Raw genomic sequence first — 26,842 nt, 5'->3', positions numbered from 1 at the left:
AGGCCAAGGGCAGGTCATTAATGTACAAGCTAAACAAAATTTGGCCCAGTATTGACCCTTGGGGGACGCCAATATTACAGTTTAGGTATGTAGATTGAGTATTAACAATACGTACACTTTGCTTCCTGTTTATTAAGTATGAGTTCATCCATTTAGTTGCATCAGTTGAGAAATTAAAAAAGGATAGCTTTGATAGGAGTACCTCATGGTTTACTGTGTCAAAGGCCTTCTTTAAATCCCAAAAAATAGCTCCAATTTTACCACCATCATCCAATTTTGATTTCACATTTTCAAGAAAATAGCAGTTGGCTGTTTCAGTAGAGAGATTAGAACGGAATCCAAATTGCATTGGATGCAGAGGGCAGTGGTTTGTATTCACCTGCCTTAAAGATGGGTGTCACAACAGCTGACTTCCAGGTGCTTGGGAAAATTCCATGCTTAATTGACAGGTTGATCAGATGCGCAATGGGGCAGACTAAAACATCCTTTTATTTAAAAAAATAAATAAAGTGGTATCCAATCCGTAAGCATCCTTTGCTTTGGAATCTCTTAAGGAGCTTACAGTGCATCCGGAAAGTATTCACAGCGCTTCACTTTTTCCACATTTTGTTATGTTACAGCCTTTTTCCAAAATGGATTAAGTTCATTATTTTCCTCAAAATTCTACAAACAATACCCTATAATGACAACGTGAAAGAAGTTTGTTTTAAATCTTTGCAAATTTGTATAAAAAAATAAAATCACATGTACATAAGTATTCACACCCTTTGCCATGACACTCAAAATTGAGCTCAGGTGCATCCTGTTTCCACTGATCATCCTTGAGATGTTTCTACAACTTGATTGGAGTCCACCTGTGGTAAATTCAGTTGATTGGACATGATTTGGAAAGGCACACACCTGTCTATATAAGGTCCCACAGTTAACAGTGCATGTCAGAGCACAAACCAAGCCATGAAGTCCAAAGAATTGTCTGTAGACCTCCGAGATAGGATTGTATCGAGGCACAGATTTGGGGAAGGGTACAGAACAATTTCTGCAGCATTGAAGGTCCCAATGAGAACGGTGGCCTCCATCATCCATAAATGGAAGAAGTTTGAAACCACCAGGACTCTTCCTAGAGCTGGCCGCCCGACCAAACTGAGTGATCAGGGGAGAAGGGCCTTAGTCAGGGAGGTGACCAAGAACCCGATGTCACTCTGACAGAGCTCCAGCGTTTCTCTGTGGAGAGAGGAGGACCTTCCAGGAGAACAACCATCTCTGCAGCACTCCACCAATCAGGCCTGTATGTTAGAGTGGCCAGACGGAAGCCACTCCTCAGTAAAAGGCACGTGACAGCCCATCTGGAGTTTACAACTGTGGATTTATTTATTTGTGTTATTCTAAAAATTGGTTTGGCCTCATTGATGGGAGTGCAAGCTACAGTTCTGGGAGAATGGCTTTGGGCCAGCTCCTCAACTGAGTTTATAAAACATTTATTAAAATACTTGCTTTCAAATCATGATCATGGGTTAAGGTTCCATTCACCCTAATTTCAATTTCCTTTGTTCTCTGGTCATTGGTCATTTATTCCAAACAAGTTTCCCATTTCCCCTGACTTCTTTGATAACACTAATGAAAAACTCAGCTTTAGCCTTCCTTATGTTCCATATTACCTTATTTCGAAGGGATGTAAAGATACGCCTGTCACTCCTATTACCTGATCTAAGTGCTCTTTTTAATGCATAATCTCGTTCTTTCATTTGTTGCCGGAGGGTTTCATTGAGCCATGGTAAAGTGTTTTTATGTCTAGGTTTGTGTTGCACCTTCCTTGTAAAGGAGGAGATTACTTTGTTAATGGTTGTCAAGAATGTATTGCAGCTGTTCTCGGCATCTTCGCTGGATAGAAGGTTGGACCAATCGATTTGTTTTACGGCAGTTTCAAAGTTTATAATAAAAATATATTTGACCAAAATATACGTTTTTTGCTAAAACTTGTGTTGTGTTTGCAATTGTTTGATATCCATTAAAGGATAGATTTTTGTGAATATTTTGAATGAAAGATCATAGGGATAATCAATTAAGACAAATTTTCACTGCCTTCTTTGCTCATATTTATCAAGGGTTCAAATATTTTATCTGTAGGTGCTTATGATAAATAATTGTTGCTAGTTTTGCCAAAGTTGCAAGGTTCATGGCACGGTGTTTTAATAAAAGAGTTTTGTAAAAGTCCTGGCTTGTGAATTAAAGTTTCCTCGAGTGCTTCAGTATATATTACTCTTGTTTTCAGGGTTATAAATCTTATGGATATGGAAGCACATTTCCGCCACATAAAAAAGTCGTGCTTTTATAAATAAAAATTATGAGATACAAAGTCAGAATTTTATGATAAATCTCAAAATTATGAGATACTAAGTCAGAATGTTATGATAAAACTCAAAATTATGAGATACTAAGTCAGAATGTTATGATAAAACTCAAAATTATGAGATACTAAGTCCGAATTTTATGATAAAGCTCAAAATGATGAGATACTAAGTCAGAATGTTATGATAAAACTCAAAATTATGAGATACTAAGTCAGAATGTTATGATAAAACTCAAAATTATGAGATACTAAGTCAGAATGTTATGATAAAACTCAAAATTATGAGATACTAAGTCAGAATTTTATGAATAAATAGTCAAAATTATGAGATACTAAGTCAGAATTTTATGAATAAATAGTCAAAATTTGACTATTTAATCTCATACTAAGTAATCTCATAATTATGATTTAGTGTTTCTTATTTATTAGTATCTCATAATTATTTATTAAGCATCTCTGAATTTTGATTTTTAAATTCAACAATCTCAGAATTTTGTAATTAAATTTTTTTTTAATTATGACTTTGCATCTCAACATTTTTATTTACCAAATCACAATTTTTTATTTGGCGGAAATGGGCTTCCATATTTTTTCCATAATAATGACTTGGCATAAAAATGTGACTTTTTCATCTCATAATTATTACTTTCTATCTCAAAAATATGACTTTGTATCTCATAAATGTGACTTGCCAAAGGCGGAAATGGGCTTCCATAGAAAACTGATTGACCAAAGAGTTTCTTCAGCTCGGGGTACCACAGGAGGTTGTCGACCGGGAGCTGTTAGGCCGCAAGTTGGTAGAGTTGGTAATTAGTCACCATTCATCTATCTCATCATCTCATTTCTTCCCAGATGGGTGCTTGACCATGCCCTCACCTCCACAACAGTTATGCCAAATTAGGTAAATAAATGCTTTAAATGTGTTAAATATCTCATCTAATGCATCGACAGTTGAATGCTGAAAGGTCCGTTCAGGTAACACAATAGATATGTTTGTAGAACAGTGGGGCCTACTCTACAGGGGTGAAAATGTTTTTCATATTATTCATTTCGGTCTCGTCAGTTAGTCTCGCAAATTGTGTGTGAATAGACCTGTTATATGAATTAAATGAAATAAAGGTGCGGTAAGCGATGTTAGCCATTTTGGAAATTCCATCAGCTATCAATTTAGACACACCCCTCTTTCCAAAACCCCGCCCTCCATAGATACCATTGACACATTCACCAAGCAGTAGAGCCAAGTAGAGATCTCCTAACAGGGGCGGGGTTACTACAGAAGGGGGTTGGGCCCACTCCAAAAGGTGGTAGGAATGAGGGATTGATGTAAAATCTCTTCAACGGAATGTAACGTTTTTTTTTATCGTTCCGCAGATGAAATATTGAAAAATCATCTCAGTGAATTTCAGTAGACAAAAAACTCTTAATCTAAGATCAAGGAGCTTTTTGATAGCTTTATACAGTAAGTCTATTGGTAAGTCTACTGGTGCGTTCAAGTCCTCCTGGGAAGTTTGTATTTACGAGGTCAAAAATCGTAAATATAATGTGATGTGCATTTAAGTGATTTTAATCTGAAAGAATGGACCCGTTTTGCAATTTTATATTCCTTTCTCTTTTTTTCACTAACTAGTGTAGGCAGAAAGCTTCTTTTTTTTTTTTTTTAGCACTAATGCAACAAAATAAAGTACAAAGTCATGCATTATGTGTGTAATTAACTCTTTATAGCCGTTTGATCATTCTAGTGCCGCAATATAAAGGTCGTTTTTTTGTGTTTTTTTCAAACAATTACAGTTGAGTAAACCAGCTAAACGAGTCTTATTTACTGGAAGGTTTTGTCTTCGTTCTTTATTTACAATACAAAGAATGATTGCAAACTAAACTGCACGGTCAAAATCCCCAAGTAAAACTGATTTATTACCAATCACAATTCCTCAATACCACAGTAACTTCTGCTATGAATTTTAAATCAACACATGCCCAACTAACTCAGAAAGTCGGGTCTCAAAGAAAATACAGAGTCTTCAGAAAATGGTGGCGTTTATGTGCCCTTCGTAAATACGATTTTTAGATATGACGAACTCACCCTCACAGCCTCGTTTTTATTCCCGTCAAAATTAAAGATGGCACTCCTGTGATAAAGGCTGTTTAAAAAAAAGTGACAGTGGCCCTCAGCCACATTTTCATTTGATATTTACAAGGTACTGTCACAGAGAACGGTGAGATACATTTAGACATTTATTTCAATGGTATGTTTCAGGGAGTAGGAACATTCTCTGCATTCCATTGCATTAGAAAAATCACTTACAGCACCTTTAAGTGTCAGTTTTGGTTTTGTTACTGTCTTTAGCCTTTTATAGTACAGTGTAGTTCAACAATACAACAGGATCATCAGACATAATAGTAAATAATCTAGGCATCTCTTTTTCTTGTAAAGACCCACATTTGCATTTAGCATTTTCCTGTGTCAATTCAGAGGGAGAGGGAAAGAGACACAAAGAGATGAACTAGTTCTGTGCTGTGCCATATTAATCCATTAGTCAAACCGGTTAAACCGGCACTGTACCTTATACTTGTTTGGTTTTCTGCTCAGAAACACACACACAAACACACACACACATTCGTGCTGAACGCAGCAGTTGTGTCTTTTACACACCTATGAACACAAAAGGTAAGCAGTCAGCCTCTTTTACTTATTTATTTTTGATTATTATAAACTTAAAACTAACTAACACGGTGCCACTAGCTTGCCTCGCAAACCTGTCGGTACTGTTTAATCACTGGAGCGCCTAGTTGAGTTCTGGTGTGACTGACTGAAGTAAACTGATCATTTTTACTGTATGTTACACTAATGTCTTTAACAGTCATGAAGGATCAGTCATGATCCAAATGAGATCTCTTTAATATCTCAGTCGTTTCTTCTAGACAGCATTGAGATTAAATTAAGCACAAATGGAAACTTTTGCTGAAGGTTTCTGCTTCTCAGATGTTTCAGTAATCTTACATGTGTCTTCTCTAGAGGTTTAGAAGGGATCTCAAAAATCTCAAACCGAGACTCTAATTTAGGCCTACTTAAAAAGAACTGAGACTAACCCATGCTGCATTTTATTGAAAGTCACTTTGTCAAATCCCATTGATATTGTTCTTGCTTGACGTGTAGGATCAGACTACTTGACGGTAATGGACATCTGAATCAAGACAGTAGCAGAATAATCTTGACGGCAACCGTGTCTTCTTTTCCACCATTGGATGATCATAAGGACAAAAGGATAAAAAACAAAACAATACAACTCTTGCCGAACACATGGATAGAAGTTAAAGCTGGATGAAAGGCGCTTTAATATGAGGTAAGAAGAATCAGAAGGGGTTTGAATGTATAATATTTGTATGACTAAACTTGAGACCAGATGAGAAACCTGACTGATTAGTCATGTAATGATAGTTATGATATATGTGCTATTTTCAATCTGATGGTAGATGGTTTGGAACAGGGTACATCTCAAAATCGCCTTATTACTATGAGTTATACTGAACCACAAAGACTAGTGTATTTACTAATTTATGGATGCATAAGTTGTGCAGGCACAACCTGTTGTATGCCTGTTGGGATATAAGAAATAACAAAATAAAGCAAAAAAGAAAGAATAAACTCTCTAAGTTGATTTACTCAAATGACCCCTACATGGTCCTTATATCAAAACTTAAAGGGCACCTATTATGCCCCTTTTCACAAGATATCATTTAAATCTTCGGTGTTCCCAGAATGTGTCTATGAAGTTTCAGTTCAAAATACCCTACAGATTATTTATTATACCATGTTCAAATCATATTCTCTGCGGTAAGACTCGCGGTGGTGGCTTGTGTGTTTACATCAACACGGAATGGTGCAAGAACTCTATGCTAGTCTCTAGTTACTGTTCATCGCTGTTGGAGCTTGTGACTGTTAGATGCAGACCTTTTTATCTACCACGGGAATTCACCACTGTTTGCATAACCGAGTTTACATTCCCCAGCGCTAACGCTAAGGAAGCGCTCTGTGAACTGTATGGGGCTATGAGCTGAACTGCAGAACGCTCACCCCGACGGACTGTTTATTGTCGCCGGAGATTTCAACCATGCAAATCTCAAGACAGTGCTCCCTAAATTCCATCAGTATGTGGACTTTGAAGCGAGAGGGCGAACGCGCTTGATCTTGTTTACACAAACATCCCAGGCGCTGCACGGCGGAGCCCCGCCCCCACCTCGGCTACTCAGACCACATCTCTGTTATGTTAATTCCAGCATACAGACCGGCTAGTCAGGCGCACAAAACCGCTTCAGAAGCAGGTGAAAACCTGGCCAGCAGGAGCCATCTCTGCTCTTCAGGACTGTTTTGAGTGTACTGACTGGCACATGTTCAGGGAGGCTGCAACATATGGCGATTCTACCAACTTGGAGGAATACACAGCATCAGTGACCAGCTACATCAGCAAGTGCATTGATGATGTCACTTTCTCCAAGACCATCACCACACGCTCCAACCAGAAGCCGTGGATGACTGCGGAGGTGCGCACGCTGCTGAGGTCCCGAGACTCCGCCTTCAGAGCAGGCGATAAGGCAGCCCTAAGAACAGCTAGGGCCAAACTGTCACGGGCAATCAGAGAGGCAAAGCGCGCACACGCCCAGAGAATCTACATCACTTCCAGGACAGCGGTGACACGCGGCGCATGTGGCAGGGCATCCAGGCCATCACCAACTACAGGACAACATCAGTTGCCTGTGACAAAGATGCCTCCCTTCCAGATGCGCTGAACGACTTCTACGCTCGGTTTGAAGTGCAGAACGACGTGGTGGCGAGGAAGACCACCCCTCCTCCCAACGACCAGTTGCTCTGTTTTACCATGGCAGATGTGAGGAAAACTCTACGTAGAGTCAACCCACGGAAGGCTGCTGGACCAGACAACATTCCTGGCAGAGTGCTCAGAGGATGTGCAGACCAGCTAGCAGATGTTCTTACCGACATCTTCAACATCTCTCTGAGCAGCGCCGTTGTTCCAACGTGCTTCAAGGCCACCACCATCGTCCCCATGCCAAAGTAGTCTTCAGTGTCCTGCCTCAACGACTACCGTCCCGTCGCACTTACACCCATCATCATGAAGTGCTTCGAGAGGCTCGTCATGAGGCAGATTAAGACCCAGCTGCCCCCCTCACTAGACCCACTGCAGTTTGCGTATCGTTCAAACAGTTCAACGGACGATGCCATCACCACAACCCTCCATCTGGCCCTCACCCACCTAGACAATAAGGACTCATACGTTCGAATGCTGTTCATAGATTTCAGCTCAGCATTCAACACAATCATTCCCCAGCACCTGATTGGAAAGCTGAACCTGCTGGGCCTGGACACCTCCCTCTGCAACTGGATCCTGGACTTCCTGACTGGGAGACCTCAGTCAGTCCGGATCGGGAACAGCATCTCCACCACCACCACACTGAGCACTGGGGCCCCCAGGGCTGTGTGCTCAGTCCACTGCTGTTCACTCTGCTGACTCACGACTGTGCAGCAATGCACAGCTCGAATCACATCATCAAGTTCGCCGATGACACGACCGTGGTGGGTCTCATCAGCAAGAACAACGAGTCAGCATACAGAGAGGAGGTGCAGCGGCTGACGAACTGGTGTAGAGCCAACAACCTGTCCCTGAATGTCGACAAAACAAAAGAGATGGTTGTTGACTTTAGGAGAGCACAAGGTGAACACACTCCGCTGAACATCGACGGCTCCTCTGTGGAGATCGTCAAGAGCACCAAATTCCTTGGTGTTCACCTGGCGGAGAACCTCACCTGGTCCCTCAACACCAGCTCTATCACCAAGAAAGCCCAGCAGCGTCTCTACTTTCTTCGAAGGCTGAGGAAAGCACATCTCCCAACCCCCATCCTCACTACATTCTATAGAGGGACTATTGAGAGCATCCTGAGCAGCTGCATCACTGCCTGGTTTGGGACTTGCACCGTTTCGGACCGCACAGCCCTGCAGAGGATAGTGAGGACAGCTGAGAAGATCATTGGGGTCTCTCTTCCCTCCATCAAAGACATTTACAAAAAACACTGTATCCATAAAGCAACCAGCATTGTGGACGACCCCACACACCCCTCACACAAACTCTTTACCCTCCTCTCGTCTGGCAAGAGGTACCGAAGCATTCGGGCCCTCACGGCCAGACTGTGTAACAGCTTCTTCCCCCAAGCCATCAGACTTCTCAATACTCAGAGACTGGTTTGACACACACGTGTCCTGAGTTGCACTTTAATTACTGTCACTTTATAACTGTCTGCTACCTCAATAACTGCTATGTGCATAGAACATTATCTCATAGTATGTTATGTTTACATTTTTAGAAACTGTCATCTTTTTGCACTACTGAGTACTGGTCGGCGCTGCACTGTCTATTGTCCTGTTCATTGTCAGTAATTTGTTGTACTGTCCTGTACTTTTTGCACATGTTTGCACGTGCACTTTATATAGGTATATATAGGTAGTTTATATAGGTATTTTATTTCGTTGTGTAGTCTCATGTGGTCCTATGTTGGTCCTTTGTTGTTTTTATGTAGCACCATGGTCCTGGAGGAACGTTGTCTCGTTTTGCTGTGTACTGTAATAACTGTATATGGTTGAAACGACAATAAAAACCACTTGACTTGACTTGACTTGAAATTGCCAATTTTTGGGTGGGAATTTTTACGTTTTTGGTAGCTGTTTTTATGTGTGTACCTTTAAATGCAAATGAGCTGGTGCTCCCTGCCCCATATCCAGAATAGGGCGGAGTTTTGACATCTCTGCTTCAGATAATTAGACATCGTAAGCAACATGACTGACAGTGAAAATAGTGGTGTTCAAACCTATATGTTTGAACCGGAGTCAGACAATGATGATGGAGAGACTCTGTCAGAAGTAACAACTATATATATATATATATATATATATATATATATATATATATATATATATACATATATATATATATTATTTATTTGAATTTTTTTACTTTATAGGTATTAACCCAGACATCCGTTACTTGTTGTTTGGCCCCATCAATTCCTCACACAAGAAAACTCCAAAAGTTTCTATATACACTGATTTAATGAAAGATTGCTTGTATCTTTACACTTATCAACTAACAATACTTTGGCTGCTGTGCAACCTGCAAGCCAGATACTGTCTGTTTCTGTTTAAATCATCATCATTCAAAAACATAATCAATGAAAAGCAAGGTATGTCTAAGATATTTGAAAGCGAATTTTAGACCAAAAAGGTCAAACTAAACATCATTCCCCCAAAACATGTAAAAAAAAGTATCAACAGTGTTTTGAGGACATAAAGGACAATTTAGAGATGAAGACATTTTCCCAATTTAATCATTCCAAATAATAAAACAAATATTTGACTGTATATCTTCCGCACCAATATTAATAATAGCTGAATAAGTATTTAAAACATCAACATTTTACCATAAAAAAGAGAAATAAGACCCTTTGATACACCTTTAATTTTTGAAAACGATTCTGAAATCGGAAGGTTTTGGAGGGAAACCCTGGGTTCTTCATATGCCAACACTAAAGAGCGAAGGTGTACCATACGTATATACATGAAAACCAGCATGAACCAGGACGATAATATATATCTTTTAGATAACTTATTACTCCTTACATGCCAGATACTTGGATTACATAAAAACACTGCTTTTAAAACCCCTTTCAAACATTTTATATGGAGAAAACCATGGCATTTTTTAAAGTGCCTTGGGGTACCATGTCAGTATCATCAAACATGAACATGATCAATCATTCAGTGCCATGGCATTACCCTGGTAATGAGGTGTATGTTGCAAAGGTGCGATGAGAAAATGTGAGCGTGAGGCGATCGACTGTGTTCTGCAAATGCTACAGGGTCCTTCAATAACCTATAACATGCGAGTAAGAGCAGCCGGTGGAGTTTATGGTGTCCCCCTACGGAGTTGGTGTCCTATGTAGACTGTGTAATATGCGTATAGGAAGCTGCGGAACTGTGGTAGCCTAATGGTATTTTTCTTAAAGTGATTAAGTGTATAGCAGGTTTTGGCAATGCCGATAACTGAGGCAGGAAAACAATTTATAATTAAATGAACATTTTCCAATCAGTGTAATATAGCATTGAACTTTAGTAAGAATCCCTTTCAATGACAATACTTCATACATTTGTCCCACACTGGTATCTTCTTCAAAGCTTTTGCCATCTGAAATTAAGGAAAATATTCATTAAAAGATTACAGGTCAAATGTGTTTGTTGTTCTGCAGTAACATAAAACACTGCCTTACAAAGCCAAATAGTGACGGTATGCTTCATCTCTACTGACGATATTTATTATTTTATTTTATAGTCATATTAAATATATGAATGATGTAAAAGAATGGGAGAGAGAAAAAGGGATAGAATTAAAATAGTGTGTTTTCTCTTTTTAAAGGTAATTTGGCATTGTTTTTTATTATATATCCATGTGCCCTCAGTTATATAAAATGTATATTTCAGACATATAAACTTAGCAAAAAAGATTTCTTTTTTCAGGAAAGTATTTTACTGTATTTTAAAGATAATTTTGTAAAAATACAAATAACTTTACAGATCTTTATTGTAAAGGGTTTAAACAATGTTTTCCATGTTTTTCAATGAACCATAAACAATGAATACCTTTCTACTAATTCTGAAAAACACCAAAAGAAAGATGCCAAAGGTCCCTGATCATCTGCGTGAACGTGCCTTAGACATGCTGCATGGAGGCATGAGGACTGCAGATGTGACCAGGGCAATAAATTAAATTTTGTACTGTGAGATGCCTAAGACAGCACTGCAGGGAGACAGGAAGGACAGCTGATCATCCTTGCAGTGGCAGACCACATGTAACAACACCTGCACAGGATCGGTACATCCGAATAGCACACCTGTGGGACAGGTGCAGGATGGCAACAACAACTGCCTGAGTTAAACCAGGAACACACAATCCCTCCATCAGTGCTCAGACTGTCTACAATAGGCTGAGAGAGGCTGGACTGAGGGATTTTAGGCCTGTTGTAAGGCAGGTCCTTACCAGACATCACCGGCAACAACGTCGCCTATGGGCACAAACCCACCTTCGCTGGACCAGACAGGACTGGCAAAAAGTGCTCTTCACTGAAGAGTCATGGTTTTGTCTCACCAGGGGTGATGGTCGGACTCGCGTCTATCATTGAAGCATTAGCCCGAGGCCTGTGCTCTGGAGCGGGATCGATTTGGAAGTGGAGGGTCCATCCTGGTCTGGGGCGGTGTGTCACAGCATCATTGGACTGAGCTTGTTGTCATTGCAGGCAATCTCAACTCTGTGTGTTACAGGAAAGACATCCACTTCCATGTGGTACCCTTCCTGCAGGCTCATCCTGACATGACCCTCCAGCATGACAATGCCACCAGCCATACTGCTCATTCAGTGTGTGATTTCCTACAAGACAGGAATGTCAGTGTTCTGCCATGGCCAATGAAGAGCCCGAATCTCAATCCCATTGAGCATGTCTGGGACCTGTTGGATTGGAGGGTAAGGGCTAGGGCCATTTCCCCCAGAAATGTCTGGGAACTTGCAAGTGTCTTGGTGGAAGAGTGGGGTAACATCTCACAGCAAGAACTGGCAAATCTGGTGCAGTCCATGAGGAGGAGATGAACTGCAGTATTTAAAGCAGCTGGTGGCCACACCAGATACCAACTGTTACTTTTGATTTTGACTTTCCTTTCCTTTATTATTTGGTCCAAGTCATCCATTTGTCATCAAAAGTTTTATAATGAAATAAATTAATATGGTGGCACAATTATATTTTTGTCTACAAAACTAATTTCAAACATTTAAGCATACGCCTTCAGATCAAAAGATTTTTAAGATCATGAGAAACATTTCAGTCAATTATTTCAAAGGTTTTGACCGGTAGTGTAAATATAGCTAGTTAACATTTTTATAGTAAGTAAGAATGTTGGAATGTTAGTTAAAAGGATAGTTCACCTAAAAATGAAAATTCTCTAATAATTTTCTCTCCTTCATGCCATCTCAGATGTGTATAACTTTCTTCTGCTGAGCACAAATGAAGATTATTTAGGAAAAATATCTCAGCTCTGTGGATGAGAGACAAATCAATATTTAAGTCATTGTTTTTTTTTGGACTATAAATCTTTCTGTCGAGCTGACAGAAATAGCTGACAGTCTACGGTAACTCAGATAACCACCCTGTACAAGTGTAGTGAGCTAGAGGATCTTAGAATGCACAACATGTCAAATCTTTAGGCAAATGGGCTACAATAGCAGAAGACCATGTATGGCACTTTATTAGGACCAGAGTGTTCATAATAAAGTGCTTAGTGAGTGTACTTTAAATATATTAATTCTATTCTCATAATCAACAACTTAAAAATCAATAGTTTAATTAAAGCTGCGAGCAGCGATGACGGGCCCAAGCCGGTGGCACCGCCACCCCTGGGCCTTTAGGGTCGCCGCGCACGACGGGCAATAACGTAAGCTCGCATCGACCGTCGAGAAGATGTGTGCAAATTCCAAGAAATCCACATTCAAACCAAAATATCTGACTTTCTGTTGGTCTGTTTGTTCACTTGAGACATAAGGGGGTGATTTAAAAGCATTTTGAAAGTGACACACTTCCTTCTGCCAGTTGGTGGCGCTATAACTGACTCACAATAGCAACATCCATGCGATCGGCCTCTTACAGCGAACACACTGCTGAAGTTTCGTCGAGATCAATTAATGTATGCAGAAGTTATAACAGACTTCCTGTTTCTCTTACTACCTTCTGCCAGTTATTATAGGCTTTGTACTTTACTCACGCTCCAATACCGACGTAGAAAATCATCCTCTTTACATGCGCAAAAATATGCTTGGAAACATCACAGTGGAACGGTGCTTACTGTGAATGATACTGAATTGTACTACTGACTATTTAAACAGAGTAATTTTTATATGGTAGGTTTACTATTTTATTATTATATTTTATTGCGGCTATAATGAACAGGCTGCAATGTCAAGATTGCAATGATGGAGTGTGTGTGTGTGTGTGTGTGTGTGTGTATTTGTAACCTTAAAGGGGTCATATAATGCCATTTTTGTAGAAGTTAATATGAATCTTTAGGGTATAAATGAAAACTTTGTAATATACTTTTATTAAAAATTCTCATTAGTATTTTAAGAAAACACTAATTTTAACTGCTCAAAAACAGCTCCGTTTTCAGCACGCCGTTTCAGTGCATATGACTTTAAATGATAATGAGGTTTGGTCACCCGCCCCTCCCTCCGTTCTGGGGAATTGTAGTCTTGAATCATATGCATTTGCAAGATGTAAACAGTATTTTGCCAGTATTGTGTTACCATTCATCTTCATGCAGTTATAACTGTTTTTTTGACATTACTTCTTAATCAGTAACATACAAGTAAACCAGGTGTAACTTAGTGTTACCATGTTAACTGTAACACCTGCGTACACAGTTTTTAATAACACAATAACCATAACGCGTTGTTCATTATAAGCGTGGGATTATGAATTATATTGAGAACGTCGTAGCGTTATGGAAAACATGCCGTAATGTACCCTGAGTGTAAACATTAGCCACATGCAGTTTAGCGTTGTTTTGGTTAAACTCACCTCTGAGTGCTGCTTTACCTGCAGTTGGCGTTGTTAAACTCACCGATGAATGGGGTTGTACACCACAATGGCGTTGTTAAACTCACCGATGAATGCGGTTGCCTATGAGCGCTAAACCTTTGCTGAGAGGGCACTTTGATATCAGATTGTGAGGGTTTTAAACATAAAAAACTGTTGGAGGGCCAGATAAAGATGATCTGGGGCCACCATTATACTAGCCCTGCCATAGATCATTTATTGTAGCCTATTCCTTTTATTTTATTTATTGCAGTCTGACCCATTGCAGCAGACCAAAACGTCGTGCAGGTCCAGCTGTTTCGTTTTGGTGGTGCGATTAAGACTTTGTCGAACATCAGCACGAACGGTCCGTGATTTTGGAAATTAGTCATCATCCGCTATTCAAAGCGTAATGGCTGATGGCTGTGTTTGCTGGAGACCCTTCACAGCAGTTAGATATTTTTCACTTTTGAATGAGACTCCAGCGCCGTACACCCAACATTCCCAATTTAATAGCTTTCTTGCATAAGCAGTAGGCTTCAAATGCGTTATTTGCAACTGGCTTTAACCAAGCACGAAATTCAGATTTTTCAAGCCAAGTATCGCTAAACTTGCACTTCCTCATAGCTGAATAATATCCGTTTAACGTCTTTCTGTGGTATCCGAGAGACTCGCGCCAATAACACGAAAGCTCAAAGCTGATTGGCTGTTGCATGTTGGTCTATTTTGTAGTCATTAATACAGCGAATTACATTTGGACTAGCGAAATAAGAAACTACAACACCACGGAATTAAAAAAAAAAAAACATTCCAAAGCGCTGCGGGAGCATTTAAATGAGATTTACATGGACATAGGAAAATTAAGACCTGTTAAAAATTATTTAAGACCTAGAACACAATACTTCAGCAAATTTAAGACTTTTTAAGGCCTTAAATTGTCATTTTGAAATTTTAGACTTTTTAAGACCCCGTGGAAACCCTGTTTTTTTTTTTTTTTTTTTTTTTTGTAGGGTATTTTTTATTGTATCACCAAAGCAATGACGCTCACGACTCCGTTGAAGTATCCAGCATCTCTAAGGTCTGCAAATAACTCCATCCAGAACTGAGACCTATATACATTTTTAAGAGTCCTCAAGCTGATGTTTACACCGTGTACAGCGTCACGAGTGGCCCTCGTTAAAATATTGAGCATAATGATGCAGTATGTCTTGTTTTTCCATCTGGTCCGCCTCTTTTAAAAACTCCAAACACCGTTCTCAACAGTCAACACGTACAAGTCTTCTTCTTACGTTAAAACAACGAGAATACAGAAAATGTGCTTAGACCTCCACCTAGTGGTTATATTATAGAATTAAAGGAGAAATTACATATGAGACAGCTTTATAACTGAAATGGCTTTAACTGAAATAGACAAGTTTAATATAACTATTCTGATAAGTGTATATTTCCAATATCATGTTTGTGTTATCTGTTTCTGTAAGTTTTTGTGGCGTGTTTCAGAAAGATAATCGCTTAGACAGAGCGATAGTTTATTTTCATCTTAACCGGACATCACAGTTGATCACTGCAATAATTCATAATTCAATATATTGATACCCGATTTCTTTATCAACTGTTTGTTCAATTGAGACATAAGGGGTGATTTCAAAGCATTTTGAAAGTGACACACTTCCTTCTGCCAGTTGGTGGCGCTATAACTTTGACTCACAGTAGTCACATCCATGCGACCGGCCTCTTCCGCAAACACACTGCTGAAGTTTCATCGAGATCAGTTAATGTATGCAAAAGTTATAACACACTTCCTTGCTTTTATGCTTCCTTTGTGTGCTTTTTGGAGCTTCAAAGTTCATTTGCAATGTGTTCCAAATTCAAACCAAAATATCTGACTTTCTGTTAGTCTGTTTGTTCACTTGAGACATAAGAGGATGATTTCAAAGCATTTTGAAAGTGACACACTTCCTTCTGCCAGTTGGTGGCGCTATAACTTTGACTCACAATAGTCACATCCATGCAACCGGCCTCTTACAGCGAACACACGGCTGAAGTTTCATCGAGATCAATTAATGTATGCAGAAGTTATAACACTCTGACTGTTTCTCGTTTCTCGCCATCATTTAGTTTCCTCGCCACGGCCAAACCGTTAGAGATATCAAAAATCTGCCGGCAATTTTTCATGCTCAATGTCTTGACATCATGCTGACCGAGTTTGGTGGCGATTGGTGGAATTCTCTGGGAGGAGTATTCCAAATTCCATTGCGTGCGTTTTTCAAACAACCCTAAATAGGCGGTTTCCTGTTGGTCTGGGGTAAAAAGTAAAAGTATGAAGGATATATGAAACGATGAGATCTATATGTGTACCCAGTTTCATATTATTACATGCAAGCGTGTTTGAGTTATAGACCAAGTTTTCGGACCCTGTTCCAGGGGGCGCTGTCGAGCCCCCCTGCCACGCCCGGGTACCAGCTTCAGCCCGGCCCTAATGACCGCAGGTTCTGACCCTTGTGCAAAGTTTCAAGAGTTTTTGAGCATGTTAAGAGCCCCAAAAGTGCCCCGTAAGTCGTAAAAAAAATAATAATAATAATAATAATAATAATAATAATTAAAGCTGCGAGCAGCGATGACGGGCCCAAGCCGGTGGCACCGCCACCCTGGGCCTTTAGGGTCGCCAGCGCACGACGGGCAATAACGTAAGCTTCGCTTCGACCGTCGAGAAGATGTGTGCAAATTCCAAGAAATCCACATTCAAACCAAAATATCTGACTTTCTGTTGGTCTGTTTGTTCACTTGAGACATAAGGGGGTGATTTAAAAGCATTTTGAAAGTGACACACTTCCTTCTGCCAGTTGGTGGCGCTATAACTGACTCACAATAGCGACATCCATGCGATCGGCCTCTTACAGCGAACACACTGCTGAAGTTTCGTCGAGATCAATTAATGTATGCAGAAGTTATAACAGACTTCCTGTTTCTCTTACTGCCTTCTGCCAGTTATTATAGGCTTTGTACTTTACTCACGCTGCAATACCGGCGTAGAAAATCATCCTCTTTACATGCGCAAAAATATGCTTGGAAACATCACAGTGGAGCGGTGCTTACTGTGAATGATACTGAATTGTACTACTGACTATTTAAACAGAGTAATTTTTATATGGTAGGTTTACTATTTTATTATTATATTTTATTGCGGCTATAATGAACAGGCTGCAATGTCAAGATTGCAATGATGGAGTGTGTGTGTGTGTGTGTGTGTGTATTTGTAACCTTAAAGGGGTCATATAATGCCATTTTTGTACAAGTTAATATGAATCTTTAGGGTCTAAATGAAAACTTTGTAATATACTTTTATTAAAAATTCTCATTAGTATTTTAAGAAAACACTAATTTTAACTGCTGAAAAACAGCTCCGTTTTCAGCACGCCGTTTCAGTGCATATGACTTTAAATGATAATGAGGTTTGGTCACCCCGCCCCTCCCTCCGTTCTGGGGAATTCTAGTCTTGAATCATATGCATTTGCAAGATGTAAACAGTATTTTGCCAGTATTGTGTTACCATTCATCTTCATGCAGTTATAACTGTTTTTTTTACATTACTTCTTAATCAGTAACATACAAGTAAACCAGGTGTAACTTAGTGTTACCATGTTAACTGTAACACCTGCGTACACAGTTTTTAATAACACAATAACCATAACGCGTTGTTCATTATAAACGTGTGATTATGAATTATATTGAGAACGTCGTAACGTTATGGAAAACATGCCGTAATGTACCCTGAGTGTAAACATTAGCCACATGCAGTTTAGCGTTGTTTTGGTTGAACTCACCTCTGTGTGCTGCTTTACCTGCAGTTGAGCGTTGTTAAACTCACCGATGAATGGTGTTGTACGCCACAATGAGCGTTGTTAAACTCACCGATGAATGCGGTTGCCTATGAACGCGCTAAACCTTTGCTGAGAGGGCACTTTGATATCAGATTGTGAGGGTTTTTAAAAATAAAAAAAACTGTTGGAGGGCCAGATAAAGATGATCTGGGGGCCACCATTATACTAGCCCTGCCATAGATCATTCATTGTAGCCTATTCCTTTTTATTTTTATTTATTGCAGTCTCGACCCATTCGCAGCAGACGAAAAGCGTACGTGCAGGTCCAGCTGTTTCGTTTTGGTGGTGCGATGAAGACTTTAGTCGAACATCAGCACGAACGGTCCCGTGATTTTGGAAATTAGTCATCATCCGCTATTCCAAAGCGCGTAATGGCTGATGGCTGTAGTTTGCTGGAGACCCTTGACAGCAGTTAGATATTTTTCACTTTTTGAATGAGACTCCAGCGCCCGTACACCCAACATTCCCAATTTAATAGCTTTCTTGCATAAGCAGTAGGCTTCAAATGCGTTATTTGCAACTGGCTTTAACCAAGCACGAAATTCAGATTTTTCAAGCCAAGTATCGCTAAACTTGCACTTCCTCATAGCTGAATAAAATCCGTTTAACGTCTTTCTGTTGTATCCGAGAGACTCGCGCCAATAACACGAAAGCTCAAAGCTGGCTGTTGCATGTTGGTCTATTTTGTAGTCATAATACAGCGAATTATATTTGGACTAGCGAAATAAGAAACTACAACAGCACGGAAGTAAAAAAAGAAACATTCCAAAGCGCTGCGGGAGCATTTAAATGAGATTTACATGGACGTAGGAAAATTAAGACCTGTTAAAAATTATTTAAGACCTAGAACACAATACTTCAGCAAATTTAAGACTTTTTAAGGCCTTAAATTGTGATTTTGAAATTTTAGACTTTTTAAGACTTTTTAAGACCCCGCGGAAACCCTGTTTGTTTTTTTTTTTTGTAGAGTATTTTTTTATTGTATCACCAAAGCAATGACGCTCACGACTCCCGTTGAAGTATCCAGCATCTCTAAGGTCTGCAAATAACTCCATCCAGAACTGAGACCTATATACATTTTGAAGAGTCCTCAAGCTGATGCTTACACCGTGTACAGCGTACGAGTGGCCCTCGTTAAAATATTGAACGCAATGATGCAGTATGTCTTGTTTTTCCGTCTGGTCCGCGTCTTTTAAAATCTCCAAACACCGTTCTCAACAGTCAACACGTACAAGTGTTCTTCTTACGTTAAAACAACGAGAATACAGAAAATGTGCTTAGACCTCCATCTAGTGGTTATATTATAGAATTAAAGGAGAAATTACATATGAGACAGCTTTATAACTGAAATAGACAAGTTTAATTTAACTATACTGATAAGTGTATATTTCCAACGTCATGTTTGTGTTATCCGTTTCTGTAAGTTTTTGTGACGTGTTTCAGAAAGATAATCGCTTAGACAGAGTAATAGTTTATTTTCATCTTAACCGGACATCACAGTTGATCAGTGAAATAATTCATAATTCAATATATTGATACCGATTTCTTTATCAACTGTTTGTTCAATTGAGACATAAGGGGTGATTTCAAAGCATTTTGAAAGTGACACACTTCCTTCTGCCAGTTGGTGGCGCTATAACTTTGACTCACAATAGTCACATCCACGCGACCGGCCTCTTCAAGTGAAGAAACTGCTTAAGTTTCATCGAGATCAAGTAATGTATGCAGAAGTTATAACACACTTCCTTGCTGTTTAAGCTTCATTTATGTGCTTTTTGAGCTTCAAAGTTCTTGTGCAATGTGTTCCACATTCAAACCAAAATATCTGACTCTAGGTCAAAGTATGAAACCAATACCCCACTTTTGTCTGAAGGTGGCGCTACTGAGCCCCTGCACCAGGCATCAAAAAGAAAATTCAAGTTTGAAGAGCTGCCGCGACAGCAGTATTTAAGATATCAATAATTCTTTCACACGTCTACATCTGCCGTGTGTTTACATTATACACCTAAAGTTTGAAGTAAATCGTGTAACAATAAGTGGGTGATTTTAAAGCATTTTGAAAGTGACACACTTCCTTCTGCCAGTTGGTGGCGCTATAACTTTGACTCACAATAGTCACATCCATGCGATCGGCCTCTTACAGCGAACACACCGCTGAAGTTTCATCGAGATCAATTAATGTATGTAGAAGTTATAACACTCTGACTGTTTCTCGTTTCTCGCCATCATTTCGTTTCCTCGCCACGGCCAAACCGTTGGAGATATCAAAAATCTGCCGGCAATTTTTCATGGTCAATGTCTTGACATCATGCTGACCGAGTTTGGTGGCGATTGGTGGAGTTCTCTGGGAGGAGTATTCCAAATTCCATTGCGTGCGTTTTCAAACAACCCTAAATAGACGGTTTCCTGTTGGTCTGGGGTAAAAAGTAAAAGTATGAAGGATATATGAAATGATGAGATCTATATGTGTACCGAGTTTCATATTATTACATGCAAGCGTGTTTGAGTTATAGACCAAGTTTTCGGCCCCTGTTCCAGGGGCGCTGTCGAGCCTCCTGCCACGCCCGGTACCAGCTTCAGGCCGGCCCTAATGACCGCAGGTTCTGACCCGTGTGCAAAGTTTCAAGAGTTTTTGAGCATGTTAAGAGCCCCAAAAGTGCCCGTAAGTCGTAAAAAAAATAATAATAATAATAATAATAATAATAATAATAATAATAATCCTAACGAAAACAATAGGGTCCTACGCACTTTGTGCTTGGGCCCTAATAATCCTAACGAAAACAATAGGGTCCTACGCACTTTGTGCTTGGGCCCTAATAATAATAATCCTAACGAAAACAATAGGGTCCTACGCACTTTGTGCTTGGGCCCTAATAAAACTTGATTTTGAAAATGTGGTTACGTCACTCACAAAGCTTCATGGGATTGTTCATGGGAGTTCATTCCCTTATTAAAGACGATAAGTACACAGTTTTTTATCTTTGTCTTTTTGTCTAATTTTCAAATACTTTTCTGGTTCAAATAAAAGTTTGTAATGTTGTGATTCACCTTGGAGCTGGTTGGTTTGGTTGATGGCTTATAACTCTTTTATGAAGGATTTTATTAAATCCCTATGAAAAAAAATGAATGGGAAAATACTTCTGGAACGAAGACAGCTGAAAAAGGAGGTGGACACAGTTGCACTCTATAGACATATACTGTATGCATAACCAGTCTGAATGTTTGAATGTATCCTCTGTGGTTTTCTCGACAGAATAAGGGGATGTTCTAAATCACAGATCCTTCAGACATTTCAGGCACACTGTCTGTCTCTAGCAACAAATGACAACGCAGGATACCGACAGGAATTTGAGGTATGAAATTAAAACTTAAACAATTTAATATGTAAGACATAACAACATCTATTAAAGGCAGTACATGTAAATGTATCTGGGTTCAATACAAGTTAACCTGTTCCCACTGCCTGAACTGGACATACTCAATATTAATGGCTGTAGTTCATCAACGCTTTATATTAGTCATATTTGTGATCTGTTTTTACACTTATAGGTTTGTTGCCCAGACATCAGAATTTATTCAAGCCATGAAGAAAAATAGTTATAAAAGCTCTTTTTATTATTTTCATAATATATTTTTATGAAATTACAAATGATGCTGGCCTTAAAAGTAACTAAAGACTCTGGAGCACAAGCCACAAGTCTGATAATGTTATATTCCAAATCTGAGGATGGTATCTTTAAAACTGAAGAGTTTTATGAAACATTATTTATTTATTTACTAAGTCCATTCACCCTGTTTTTTATATGCTGTTTTATATGCTGTTTTTTATATTCATTTGTTTGTCTGCAGTCTGTAAGCCATTCACATCTGAGACACATTGATGTCTCTAATTATTATCTTTTGTCTATATTCTGCCTATTGCCAAATCCTATTACATAGTATGTCTGCCATAGTAAAACCTATATTGACACCAAACACTCACCTTTGTTGTTGCATCAAATGTCTTTCTTAGAAACAAATAGAAAAACTTCCATCATAAAAGGTGCTCCTTTTTGGTGAGATCAGTCAGCAGGCTGGAGACGTCTGAATAGTTCAAGGCAAAAATCTCCTGTAATAGCCAAGTTTCCCAGGAACTGTCTCACCTCCTTTTTGGTCTTGCGTCTCAGGCAGGCCATAATTGCTGCGATAACTTATTCATTTTGGGATGCACCAACACATGACCGAAGTAGAAGCCCAAATACTGTACTTCCACCCATCCAATTGCACACTTCTTTGGATTTACTGTGAGTCCCGTCCGTCACAGCGATCTCAGGACAGCCCTCAAATGCTGCATGTCCCACTGCCAATCATTGCTGTAGATAATGATTTCACTCAGATAGGCAGCAGCATTAGCAGAATGCAGCCTTAGGACCCTGTCCATGAGTTGCTGAAACGTAGCCAGGGCCCTGAACAAATCGAATGGGAGTGTCACAAATTGGTGTAAGCACAGGACATTGGCATTAAGGGTATCTGCCAGTATCTTTTTGTCAAATCCAGTGTCGAATAAAAATAAGCCGCACCCAACTGATCGAGCAGTTCATCAATCCGAGGCATCGGATACACATCAAATTTAGACACCGCATTGACTTTTCTATAATCTACACAGAACCGGACCGAGCAGTCACTCTTCGGAACCAGCACCACTTGGCTGGCCTAGTCACTGTATAATTCTTCTATTACCCCCATATTCAGCATGGCCTTTAATTCTTCCCGAACCACTTTTTTGGTATTCAGGTAATCGGTAGGGACGACTGCGTACCACTACCCCAGGGGTCGTTTCGACCTGGCAACCTCCATGACTTGTGATGATAAGAGGTGGACTCCGCAAGTAACCAGGATGACTCAATCGTTAGCTGTTAAATTCACCTCCGGTCCAAGCTCCTTCCTCTCTGGAATCACCATTACCAAAATCACGGGGACCGCCCCTCTCCATGGTTTCAGGTGATTGAGGTGGTAAATCTATATCCATTAATTTAACCTCATAAACAACTCACGTGTGACCTTAAAGGGTCCTTGCCACTTTATCTCCCGGTGCAAGTTCCCATAGCAGAGTACCCCTATTATACTGCTGGCTTTGACGTTCTTGAGCCTGGAGCAAATTCTCGTGTTAATTATCCCAGTGTATGTAGTTCTGCTCTTAGGTCAAGTCTAGTCTTTTTGCTGTTTGAAGATCCCTCCTCCCAATTTTTCCATAGGACGTAGAGGACCATACAATAATTAAAATGGGGAGAACCCCGTGGAGGCTTGCGAGACCACTCGATCTGCAAATAATAGGGTCTTGAGCCACTGGTCCCAATTTTGATCATCTTCATGGACAAATTTACAAATCATATTCTTTAGTGTCTGATTAAATCTTTCGACCAAGTCGTCCATTTGGGCATGGTAAATGCTGGTCCGAATTGATTTAATCCCCAATAATTCATACAATTGACAGTGTATGTGACATAAATATCATGCCCTGATCAGTGAGGATTTCTTTTGGAATCCCTACTTGGGACATTATTCTGAAGTGTGCCTCTGCAACACTACATGCTGAGATGTTGCGCAAAGGCACTGCTTCTGGATATCACATTGTGTAGTCAGCCAGAACCAACATAAAGCAATGCCCCCGTGCTGTCTGCTCTTATGGCCCAATTAAGCCCATGCTAATTCTTTCGAGGGGACATTCACGGCATGCCGCAGACCACCTTCTGACATCCCCGCGAATGCCCGGCCAAAAGAAACTGGATTTTAGATGGCTCAGTGTTTTTCCCTGTCTCAAGTGACCTGACATCAGATTATAATGAGCCGTCTGGAATAACATTTCCCGACGGTTCTTCTGTATTAACAATTGGGTTGTATCTTTCTTTGTCTGAGCATCCTGTGTCACTCGATACATCTGATCCGTAATAATTGAAATATACGGATATGTGAGTGCAATGTCTGGCCGGAGGCATTGACCATCAATCACTTTCACTTGGTCAAAGGCATGCCTAAGGGTCTTGTCTTGAATCTGCTCCAGAGGTATCTACCCTGCAGGGACTTCCCCATCCCTTGTGTTATCCTGTGGCAGAGCTGACATATACGGCCTGCAAATCGCAGACCACACACCAATACACTTTGTTACAGGACCCATCCATACAAATTTCCCTCAATAAAGTAGTAAATGCTGGCCAAATTTGTACCCAAGATTAATGAATGGGTTAGGCAGGAACTAACCGCAGCCTCGACACTATGCTTATGTCCCATACATTTATTAATGACCATCACTAATGGGTAGTCATGAATGTTCCTGTGTACACACCTTACCTTCACCTGCCGACTTGTAACCAAAGCCTTGGACTGAACCAAGCTTTGGTGAATGGAGGTTTGATTAGAACCTGAATCCACCAAGGCTTGGTATGTACCCCTCTTAATACTCGCAGGTATCCGGTGCACTTTAGCTTGATCTGGGGGGGCCTGCGGTGTATTGAGGTTTCCAAACCAATGCTTCTACCTCCATCACTGGGCACCAGTCCTGGAAATGCCCTGGCTCCCCACAGGTCCAACAGATCAGCCCAGATTTTATGTCCACACCTGTGGATTCACCCACCATGGAGGGAGAGCAGAGAGGGGTAGGGGAAACCGGCGGGTAATAATACAAATAATAATAAACTATTATATAGCACCTTTCATACAAAAAAATGCAGCTCAAAGTGCTTTACAATAAAAAAATACATTACAAGCACAGAGTGCTTCACATAAAAACAAATAAAATGCCATAATTAATGTAACATAAGATCGAAAATGAGACCCACTTTGTAATAATAATAATACAAGATAAAATAAAAATACATAGAATGCATAAGCAAATTATAATAATAAGCTATGTAAAATACAAAAATATTTTCCGAAAATTCATTGCTAATTAAAGGCTTAAGTAAAAAGATTAGTTTTTATCTTTCTTAAAATACAAATATTTAGTGAGCTAGCTTCTCATATCTATAGGTAATGTGTTCCATATCTTTGGGGGCATAATTAACAAATGCTGTATTCCCGATTTTCTTTTGACTGTTGCTGGGAACCTCCAATAAACAGCAGCAGATGATCTCAGTGTTCTTGAAGGCACATAGTTAACTAGGGAATTGGCAACGTAGCTTGGTCCCAGCCCATTGATGATCGAGTTGAGCAATCCCCAAGACCGGGGAGCAGGTTTAGGAGAGGGAACTCCCCGTTTCCAGAGAGTAGGATCAGGGTGGATGTACGGGAAGGAGGGGAGAAAGGAGAGAAAGAGAGAGAGACGATGCCAAAGAATTGCTCCATCAGGTTGATCTCATCCTTGGCGTCGCAATTCCCCCAGGCTAGAACCCGCCTCCGGCAGGTGTCACGGAGCAGCAGGGCATAGACAAACGGGCGGGCGACCTCACCAAGCATAAGGGATTGGAATTGCTGGTGGTGTTGTTCTGAGCTGTGGCCAACCCGTTGCAAGATAGCCCTCTTTAGGTCCTCGTACTCCAAAAGGTTGTCTGCAGGGAGTTGCTGTGCCGTGATCTGGGATCCTGGGGCCCCATTTCGGCCAACTGGAGTTGGGCAGAGGACCTTTCCTGGGCTACCAGGCTCCGCAAGATCTTCCTGTCCTTAGCTCGGGCCTGAAGCGCTGATCCAGTGCCAGGAGTGCCTGATGATGGATCTCTTGAATGTTGGAGAGTGCGTGGATGATTTTGTCCAGAAGTGAGGATTCCATGGTGGCACGTCTTCCTACAACTCTCGGTTTTTAGCACCAGTGTGAGAACTTACTAGTTTGTGCATAAGGAGGAAGTGGGAGATGGTGAATCTCACAGGTAAAGTTTTTGTTTAAAGTCAAACGAAAAACAAGCACATGCTTTCCAGCATCTCTTCAGCAAATCCCACGTCTGTGAGCGTGTGTAGCTCACTCTCCAGTATCGCCCTCTGGGACGCTCTTAAAACCCCACTCGAGTTTTCACTGCAAAGAGAAACTGGTGTTAAAAGTAATCACTCCCAGGTGATGATCCTTACCGCATCCCTCTCCCGACCTCATTCTCCACCGAACGTCACTTGACCACGCCCCCGCCTCCACAAATGGTTTTTATTAAATTCATGCACTGATGGTCTGATGTTTGTTTTCAGGAGCTGGAAGTTGTCGGCAGAGAGTACACCTGCAGAGCTGGACAACTAGATGCTAACAAGAACAAAAACAGATACCCCTTCATCTTACCCTGTACGTCAATATGTATTATTATTATGTATATTCAAAATAGGTTTAATTTTTCAAATGAGCATAACATTGGTCTTTATGTATGTTCTAATGTGTTGTGATTGGTTGATCAGATGACCACACTCGTGTTCAGCTCTCTCTGCTGGACTCCAAACTGCACTCTGACTACATCAATGCCAACTATGTGCCTGTGAGTATACCAGCCAAACAATTATCAATCACACAGCCAGAAAACACGATCAATACATTAGTCAATCACTTGTTTAAGTCCTACCTCATTGAAAAGCTGTTTTTTCTTCTTCATTTAAACCTGGATAAGCCCACAATATTTAGAATTTTAAAAGATTACAAAATTTTAAATGCAAAATATTTGTAAGAAATTTTAAAGATTCTCCATGTCTAGGTCACTAATAAAATAGCAAAATATGTGACATTGACCATGTTTAAAGCATAATTCACCATTTTAAAAATGTCATAAGTGATATGAGACCGTTGGACTCCACTGTCGTATTACTTAAGTCGATAAATGAATGTGTGCAGGGTGGGACATCCGAGCATGATTTTATCTGCACTCAAGCACCTCTGCAGTGCACCATGGTGGATTTCTGGCGGATGATCTGGGAGACAAATGTGGCGCTCATTGTTATGGTGACCGCGTTGAGAGAGGACGGCAAGGTTTGCTGCAGCTTTCTACGTACACAAACATCG

At 40.2% G+C, this 26,842-nt stretch overlaps 1 protein-coding gene across 2 annotated transcripts in view; it reads left to right on the top strand.

Annotated features, from left to right (window-relative positions):
• Window positions 1–4,923: 4,923 nt before the first annotated feature.
• Window positions 4,924–26,842, top strand: part of LOC127620589 (receptor-type tyrosine-protein phosphatase beta-like) — a 30,190-nt gene continuing 8,271 nt past the window's right edge. For both annotated transcript variants that reach the window (XM_052093758.1, XM_052093757.1), the window contains exons 1-6: window positions 4,924–5,012; window positions 5,502–5,688; window positions 21,155–21,254; window positions 26,047–26,137; window positions 26,248–26,324; window positions 26,675–26,809. In XM_052093758.1, the coding sequence (XP_051949718.1) occupies window positions 5,684–5,688; window positions 21,155–21,254; window positions 26,047–26,137; window positions 26,248–26,324; window positions 26,675–26,809 (408 nt within the window). In that variant the 5' untranslated portion in view covers window positions 4,924–5,012; window positions 5,502–5,683. The remainder of the gene's footprint in view (window positions 5,013–5,501; window positions 5,689–21,154; window positions 21,255–26,046; window positions 26,138–26,247; window positions 26,325–26,674; window positions 26,810–26,842) is intronic.

This window comes from Xyrauchen texanus, chromosome 27 (assembly GCF_025860055.1).
Source record: "Xyrauchen texanus isolate HMW12.3.18 chromosome 27, RBS_HiC_50CHRs, whole genome shotgun sequence".
NCBI lineage: Eukaryota > Metazoa > Chordata > Actinopteri > Cypriniformes > Catostomidae > Xyrauchen > Xyrauchen texanus.
The sequence above is the reverse complement of the archived record's forward strand: the minus strand, read 5'-3'. Positions and strand labels throughout refer to the sequence as shown.